The 9,385-nt window shown below is 37.9% G+C and overlaps 1 protein-coding gene across 8 annotated transcripts in view; it reads right to left on the bottom strand.

Annotated features, from left to right (window-relative positions):
* Nucleotides 1-310: 310 nt before the first annotated feature.
* MARCHF6 (membrane associated ring-CH-type finger 6) overlaps nt 311-9,385 on the bottom strand; it is a 104,946-nt gene continuing 95,871 nt past the window's right edge. For 5 of the 8 annotated variants that reach the window (XM_065584211.1, XM_065584212.1, XM_065584209.1 and 2 more), the window contains 3 exons: nt 6,989-7,121; nt 4,553-4,688; nt 311-2,591 (listed from right to left, as the gene is read on the bottom strand). In XM_065584211.1, the coding sequence (XP_065440283.1) occupies nt 2,501-2,591; nt 4,553-4,688; nt 6,989-7,121 (360 nt within the window). In that variant the 3' untranslated portion in view covers nt 311-2,500. The remainder of the gene's footprint in view (nt 2,592-4,552; nt 4,689-6,988; nt 7,122-9,385) is intronic. The other 3 variants (XM_065584216.1, XM_065584214.1, XM_065584215.1) reach the window with 1 other exon arrangement.

Below are 9,385 nucleotides of genomic sequence, written 5' to 3'. Positions count from 1 at the left end.
TCTTAGGAAAGACAGTGAAAGTTGTGTGGAACAAATGTGTAAAATATTCTCAGAATAAAAGAATATCTTGAGATAAAAAGACTTTTGGAAGTTTACAGCAGCAATATACATCAACAAACTTCACCTCCCTTAAATAGCTATAAAATAACGCAACTTATTTTCATTAAGAAACGCAAACATAACTCTTGTATTCATATGTCTATCTTTAGTGCAAAATGTTTAACAAGCTTACCTAACTGACCCAAATGCAGGTTTGGTTTGTATTATGATTTTTAAAAACAAACAGTAATGAGAAACAAAGCACAAAGGCTTTTTCTTAATAAACTTTAATATTTCTTGAAGACCAGTTTATCTGGATAAAAAACACAAATTACAAGAGTGCACTACTGAAAATGCTACATGAAGAAGCACAGCAGTGCTGGCAATATGTGAGTGGTAAGACTGTTTGGAATTGTTTACCAAAGACTATGTCCAGGATCAGATCTTTGTGGAACTCAAAGCGTTACCAGTAAATTTAATCTTTTTGAAAAATATTTATCTTACAGAAAGTACACCACTATAAATATTCAAATGTAAAACATTTGCATGTCAAAAATATTTGGGATGCGAATACTCAGTTTAACTTTAAATTAACATGAACAGTGAAAATGTTTTGGCCATTTTTCCATTACTTCATTTTACTGGACATTATCTAAGAATCACTCCGAAGTGCTCACATATTATAATTCAAAATGACTAGAATAAGGTAATGTAAAATACCAATTGTTGGCCTCTTGGTAGCAATAGCCCAATCCTCCTACTGCTTAACACAGATGCATTTGGCATGTGTCCACTGTCAAGGAATCTAGGCTCCTAATACCAAGATATTAATTCGGTTTAAAAAAATCCTGGACCAATACAGCTCTCAAACTTCACTGTCAAATCAGAGGCAGAGATGCAGTATCTTATATATCCCACATATTATATTTTATATACATATAATTAAGTATGCAATGCTCAGGGAGAATGCTGAGTAGTAATTTAAGCATGTTCCTTTAGTTTTCTGATTACCACAGTAAATCTCCATACATTTTTTTCCTCATGCAGTCCAGAAACGGATAACTGCATCTAAGCACATGATTTAACTCTACTTAAAGCTTTGTATTATTGTTCTGTATTTTTCTTTAAAAGACATCTACGTAAAAAATCATTATCACCACTGAAAAAAATTCTATCTAAATATAAAAATATCAGAAATCGTTGAACTTGATTTTGGTGGCTCTTGTTTGGCTGTATCCTTGCAAAGAAATTAGTTCATTTTTCTTTAACTCTGTTTAATACTATGTGGATTTTTTTTTTACCACAGGTAACATTCTGTACATGTTCACTGAAAGTTTCTAGTGTTACTCCCATACAAATGAAAAGGTAAAGATTTATTTTATTTTTATGTGATCTAATATGAAGTTTATAGTATAATTTGCAGCTTTGGTTGTAAGAAAAAAACAGGTTTTCCAAGGTCTTCAGTGAAAGAACATTTCACAGCATGTTTCTTACACTATGGTCCTGTGCAAGCACGTCAGCTAAGCTTCTCCTGAGTAAATATAACATCAGGGAAATTTACTGTAATCATTTAAAATGCAGAGCTGTAGAGATGTCAGGGAAATATTGGTTGAGAATTAGAACTGTAGTCTTCTTACATACCCCTCAATTGGCAGGTTTAAGTGCTCCCACCATTTAGCGCTACTGAATTTTGATTTAGTGCTTAGAATCATGAAATCCTGATTTCCAGTGCTGAAGAATTAATGTCGCTGAGCCCCTACAAGTACTGTCTAAATAAGGAAATATTTTTCTTGACCTACCAGTAACTGTACAATATTACAAACCCAGACACATGAAAAAAATAATCAGGCAATAGAAAATGTACAACAGCTTTGGTGTTATACAAAACAATAAAAAAGACTGACAGTAAGGTACATAGTTCATTGTGTTCTTACCACAGCCACTTACTTCACTGCTGACTGGAAGGGTGGTTATTTCCTTTTTATATTCCCAGTGTGGCCTTCCAGCCCAAGAAAATCATATTAATATTACTGTAATAAGACTGTCATGAACACCATAAAATATGCTCCAATTTTTATAAAAATGACTTGCCTCTTTGCACCATTGCTTTGTGGCACATTGTTTGTCAACAGAACAGCAGTCCAAAATAAAGTGACAACTAGATTTAATAAATTAATATACTTTTTTAAAGATGTACAATGCACATTCTTTTTAATCCAAGGTTTTAGGTATCAGGATACTTCTATTTACACATTTACAGACCTCAGACAGCACTGATAACATCAGAATATGCAGGTAAAGGAGCAGAACCTTAACTGCTATCTGAATGCTACAAAGAGAAGCAAAAAATAAAAACACTGCTGAGAAGATCATTGGGAAGGATATCCAAAGATTGAAGAAAAGTCTGTGAAAAAGGACATGTAAAGGCAAAGAAAAGGTTGAGGTGTTTAATGTGACCATTCTATTCTTGTGAAGACTGAGGTGGCGGCGTTGATGTGCTTTGTTTACCAGATTTTCGCTCATAATTCACAAGTCGTTGCCCAACAAGGTACCTGGGATTTTAAAGACAAACAGTCATTATTCAACAAAATGGTAAAATGTCATGAATGCACTTTTCTCACCCCTCTACTGTCCAGTGTATTGAAAGCACTACTACTAACGAAACCTCCCCCTGTCATTCCAATCAAGTTTGTTACTCCACGCTTGAACCTCCTCACTGGCTTCCTTCCATCCTTTTACTTAAAATCAGGTTCTTAGTTTGCACCTTCTTGGCAGGGCAGGATTAAACACAGGCATTACTGTCTGTGTCTAGGGACCTAAGTCCTGATTACCTCAGAATCTCAGCTTTTATTTTAAAGAAATATTTCTACCCTTTGTAGTTGGGTTACATTTTCAAATTCTTCTTCACAACAGCCGCCTGACGGCAGGTCTACACTTAAAACACTGCATCAGTAGGGATGCAGCTGCGCCGCTGTAGTGCTTCAGTGACAATGCTGCACAGATGAGAGAGCTTCTACCATCAGCATAGTTAATCCACTTCCTTGAGAGGCGGTAGTTTGTTGATCCTGGCACAATGTAATTTCCTTCTACCACTGCCCCCTTGCCAAATCGCTCTTTACATTCTTCTTAATCCTGTCACATTACTGCTTTTTGCCTTTTGCCCTCAGTTTCATGCCTTTTTTAATGTTAATCCGCATGTTCAGAAGCCCCCCTCTTTCTACTAATTCTTCCTGAGAACCCACTTCAGGAACCAATCTATCATTCTCTTCCTCAGTCTTTTCTCATGTTCCTTTTTCCAAATTGTAAAATAAGTGCACATGACAAAAGGTGACAATTTCACATAAACCGCATAAGCCACATTCCCTGTTGATGTTCTGTGCTTTATCAATGATTTAATTCAACAAGGTTAAGTTTAAAGAACTAACTTTGCACTATCTTACATGCATATGCTTTATGTGTAAATTACTTCAAAATCTGATTGTGTAAGTTCCCCTTTTCTACAAGTACATGATTTGTTGTAAAATAAGGTTACTTACAGAGAGGAAATGTGTACTGCTCTTCAGTCAAGTACAGAACAGTAGCTAAATTTTTAATAAAGTGGAGGAGTATCAAATTGAAAACCTTTTAGGGCAAAACAGTCTGCTTATTCACAGTACAAATGCAGCACAGGCTATACTTTCCCAAGCTGTGCTACCACTGTGCCTCACCACAGTGCTGCAAGGGCCACATCTAGAGGTGAGATGTTTGCGCACTCATTTCACTTATCCAGTCTTTGGGTTCTCTAGTGATGTCAATAAGAGAGCCATTCAGGTTTAGTTTTGTAAAGCACATACATATACTAGGGAACCCCCCACACACATACACTCTAGGTGCCCTTAAACCTCCAACTGCCACAAGCTGGAACTGAATGACAAGAGATGGATCACTTGGAATTGCCTTGTTCTGATCATTCCCTCTGAAGCACCTGGCACTGGCCATATCAGAAGACAGGATACTGATCTTGATGGACAGCTGATCTGACCCAGAATGGCTGTTCTCATGAAACAAAATCATCTAGAGCGGTTACATTTTAGTGACTTTTCACTGCTACCAAATACCAGCGGAAGCCATATTTGAACTGGTAACCTGAAATCCATTGCAAGTTTCTTTAGCCATCCAGTCCCTTAGTAACAATATTTTATTGAGAAGGAATCTTGCACTTTTATTAGGAACTTACACACATTGAGATTTTTCAGGTAAATATTTAATTCCCCAGTGTTTCTCCAATATGTCGCATTGAGAAAAATCAGTACACAGCAAATATCATTTGTTCAAATATGTTAAAGAAAATATGCTAATTATTATATATGATCGGTGCCAAGAATGTGCATGAAGAATGTGCCCATTCCATCATGTGACACAGCAATGAAATGGCGCACGGCATTACATCGTTTCTGAATTCAAAAGAGGTCTGACCTCACTTGTCACAATTTAAGAAAAATGTCCAGCTACAGGGCAGGTGATGTGTACGTACTTGTCATTTTTAATATGTTCATAAAGGCGCTTGAACTGGCGGACCTGGAAGGACAGGATCCCCATCAAAACCACCACCATGAGTAAGAAAGGATAAATTCGGCGCTGTACTAAATTTTGCATTTCAGCAGTAACACCTGCAAAATATATATAGTTAGGTCCACATATATCCATTACATCTTGCAGTATCCAACAGCACTATTAACAGAACATGCACTTTTCTCCCCCTCTCTACCAGTGAACTACCCCAAGTAAGGCTAAATATTAGCATGAAATATGCATTTCTAAATACTATGTATCAAATGAATCATAATTGAGGAAAATAAACTAATTTGCCTACCCTTGTAAACAAGCATATCTTCAGTTCTATTGCTAGTATCTAGTTTTACCCCCACTCCCTCATTTAATTAAAATCATGAGTTTGTAAACAGTTTGTATGTGCTGATTTATGTTACACTTTTATTGGAGAACAGGCAAACAACATTTCCAGAATTTTAAAAGATCCAACATAACAACTGGGCACTTGGCCCTGAAGTTGTAAGCATCGTGAAAACCCAAGTTGCAAAACCAAACAGTGAGCAGGAGTCCTGCTTGCTTACTAACATATATATAGTTTCAGATATGATGAGATGTTCACCTACGTTCATGTAAGAGGTAAATGACAAACTGGTACAATTACTGGACTCCCTATATCCATAACTGCCTCACATATAAAAGCTTATCAACAACAAACCAGTGGTAACCAAAACAGATGTTCCATCAAAACTTTGAATTCTTTATTGATGTTTCTGCTGAAATTTGCACAATTTAGTCACTGGTCTAGAAAGCAGGTGGAAACAGTCCACATCTATGGAACTCAAATTTAAGCAGAACTCAAATTCAGAAACATTGTAACAACTTTAATGTAGTGATAACAATACAAAACAAAATAAATTAGTTTCATCTACTTTAGGCTTCCCTTCACACCCTCTCTAAGAATTAACTCCTTTTCCTCAGTTCAATAAGCTTTTAATATGTCCACCTACACTAAAAGGTGCCTGGCCTCTGTGATATTTGACAACTACGGGTATCAACTACCACCCCACAGTGGAAGCCATACACGGTATCATTAAACAATTATAATCCATACTCAATGGGAACCACATCCTGAAAGAAATCTTTCCTGAACCCCCACTTCTGCCCTTCAAACAACCCCCAACTTCTTCAAGCTCATCATCAGAAGCAAATTCTCCTCAGACCAGGACACCAACTCAAAGCAGCACCAGAGAACAACAGATGCAAAATCCATAGACATATCTCCACTGCTACAATTATCAACACCCCCCATGACACACTTTTCAAGATCCATGGGTCCTACACGTGCCTATCGCAACATGTGGTGTACTTATCCAATGCACAAAATGTCCCAACAACAACTATGTGGGTGAAACCAGACAATCACTAGCTCTCTAATGAACTCACACAGAAAATGATAAAAGATGAAAACACCATATCATCTGTGGGTGACTGTTTTCACAAAGCAATCACTTTATATCTGACCTCTCAGTTGTCATCCTCAGTGGAAACCTGCACAATATTTTCAAAAAAATGAGCCTGGGAGCTTAAATTCCTAACTTTGCTAGACTCTAAAATCATGGACCAAATAGATACACTGGATTAATGGCTTATTACAACAATATATAAAATATATATATTGTTTATATATATATATATATATATATATATCCACTTAATCCCACCTTCCCCCAGCTCTCCTTCCCCCAAATTATTGGAGAGATGTTAACTGGCCACTTTACCTTGAAATGAAATGAGTGTTAATTACTTATGCTAAACAATCTATTCCACCTTGTATTTAACTGTGACACACTGCGTACATTTCCTAGACCTGAAGAGCTCTGTGTAAGCTTGTAAGCTTGTCTCGCTCACCTACAGAAGTTGGTTCAATAAAAGATATTATCTCACCCACTTAGTCTCTCTAATATCTCATTAAAACATATTTATATTCAATGTATCATAAAAATTAAACAAAATGCATGGTGACATCACTATTTAAGCATTTAAATTTGCTAGTTAACATTGATGCTATACTGTATTTCCTTTATTACATCTAAGGCTATGTCTACACTAGAGAACGATGCAGCTGTGCTGCTGTAAGATCTCTTGTGTAGCTGCTCTATCCCAATGGGTGTTCTCTCCCATCGACATAATTAATCCATACCCAACGAGCAGTGGTAGCTATGTCAGCGAGAGAAGCTCTCCCACCAATATAGTGCTGTGCACACTAGCACTTATGCTGGCGTAACTTATGTCACTCAGGGGGGTGGAATATTCACACCCCGAGTGACAAAATTTTGCCGACAGAATTGGTAGTGTACACATAGCCCCTCTTCCGCACAATGGCCAGATAACGAAACAAATACCTATAATTTATACTTACCTAACAAAGGAACAACACCAGAAGCTATGATATAAGGTACACAAAGGGAAAGTAATAGAACAGAGATGACAGGTGTTGCCAGTTTACGAATTATAAAATGTAAATCGATATTACGAATGCCATTTGCATAAACCTAAGAAGAAAGACAAAACAATTAGGAAGAGTGAATCAGAAACAATCGCTACACGTTTTGGTAAATAAAAGTGTTTTACATAATTCAAGTTTCTTTGTTAGTACTTCAATATTTTTCTTAAATGTACCTAGTTAAATAATTGTGGTGAAACCTTCACAGGTTACCACAGATTTAGGGCTTGTTTACACTTGAAATGCTAGAGCGACACAGCTGTAATCCACCTCCCCGAGAGGCAGTAGCTAGGTCAATGGAAGAATTCTTCCATCAACCCAGCGCTGTCTACACCAAGGGTTAGGTTGGCTTAACTACACTGTTCAGATGTCTGGATTTTTCACATGCCTGAGTGGTGTAGCTGGGTCAATCTAGCTTTTTAGTGTAGACCAGGCCTAAAGAAATGCTGTTTTTCAGGACAGTTGGAGAAATGGCTATGACTGTAGAAAAAATAGCAGTAACTGCAAAACTTATTTTTAGTACTGCTAGTGATGTTATGGAAATACAAAAATGTTTCAGTAACTGGTTTTTAATAAAGCAGGTGTTTAACAACTGTTAATTTAATTTTTTATTCCATGAATTTTGATCCATAATTATGAAAGTATTTAGCATACATACCTATGTAATTTTTCATTATACATTAAGTTTTTTTACATTCTTTAAAATATGTCCAGGTTTCTAATTTTAATAATACACAATCTCTCTCTCTCTCTCTCTCTCTCTCTCACACACACCATCATTACTCCTCAATTCAGAGACATCTGCATGTCCACAGATACACATACTACTGTAACACACAACACATTCTGTTTCTCCCTCAGTGGTCCTTTTTCTAATAGGTTTTATTATACTTCAGTTACTCCATAAATGTCAGCAATGTAAACTGCAAAAACAAGGAACTGTAGCATCTAGTCTACCTCCCATCCATTCTATCCTAACTTTCATCCTACTTAAATACCGAATACTGACAAAGTGGGTCTTCACCCACGAAAGCTTATGCTCCAATACGTCTGTTAGTCTATAAGGTGCCACAGGACTCTCTGTCGCCTAAAACAGTAGTCACTATTAGATTTTTCCTCACCTTTAAATCTACAGTTATATCCTTGGTGTATAAGTATAAAGTAATGTAGTGTAAACTTGTACCAAAATGCCATTCAGTAGGCATGTGTACATGCAAAATGAGTAACTTGCATGCAGTGGGTGTGAAAGGAAATATGGTGATAAGAATATTATGATAAAATCAGCCAACCCATCAAAAAATAAAACTACCCCAAAATCTCCAAACTAAAAACAAAACATCATTGAACCAAGAGCCTGACTGAACAAGTGAGTGTTGGCAGCATGATCTGAAGCTCAAATATAGGCTCTTCTGAAAAGTCAAGGGAAGAAATTCCAAAGTGGTTCCAACAAGTTTGTTTCATACTTTCTGTAACCTTATTGAGAATTGTTTTATCCAGTCTATATTAGCAGTTAAACTTCTTTTAAAATTAGCTGAAGTGGAACCAGGAAGAACTGCTGTCAGCAACTAACTATTGCCCTAGCATATGTAGGAAAGGACTAAGAAAGCAGTTTAGAAAAAGGAGAAGAGTTCCATCTTCCAGAGGTAAATGATATATCTTCATTTTGAAGAGGTGCTCAGATACTAACATGATAAATACTATAGAAGTGTCTATACACTTTTCCTGGGGGCATTCTGCACCATTGTACAAGCACAGAATTAATGTTCCCCTCACATTTTCCTCCTCCCCCGCAGAATAATTGACTCTGATGGGGAGGTGAAGAGAAGCTGCAAGAGGGGTCACAGTGCAATTACACCTTTTGCCCACCAGGAGCTGCTGTGGCACCAGAAGAGAGGGCAGGTGGCTCATGGAGTGCAGCAGCCAACCGCGGAGAGGGAGGGGGCAGAGGCTGCCTTCCTCACAGCGCCCTGCCCATGTGGCCAAGTGAGAAGGCCCAGGACAGACAGAGCGGGGCACACGGGGTTGCTGGGAGAGGGGGTTATACAGACTGGGGTTCAGAAAGGCTAGTGGGAGGGACAGAGTACAGCAGGGGCATAGGAGCGAGTGGGTGATAACATTGTGCCAGGGGCTAAATGGGAAGTGGAGATGCAGGGACACATGGAGACAGGAGCAGCATTGCCTGGCTGAGTGAGGTTCAGGGCCACATGGGGACAGGGGGGAATAGAGGTGCAGGGCCACACAGGGATGGGGCAGATGTGCTTGACTGAATGGGAGAGGCTAAGGGTCTGCCAGGGCCTGCATGGGAGAGGTTCC

This window comes from Chrysemys picta, chromosome 2, assembly GCF_011386835.1.
Source record: "Chrysemys picta bellii isolate R12L10 chromosome 2, ASM1138683v2, whole genome shotgun sequence".
Lineage (NCBI taxonomy): Eukaryota > Metazoa > Chordata > Testudines > Emydidae > Chrysemys > Chrysemys picta.
This window is presented reverse-complemented; position numbering and strand designations above follow the sequence as displayed.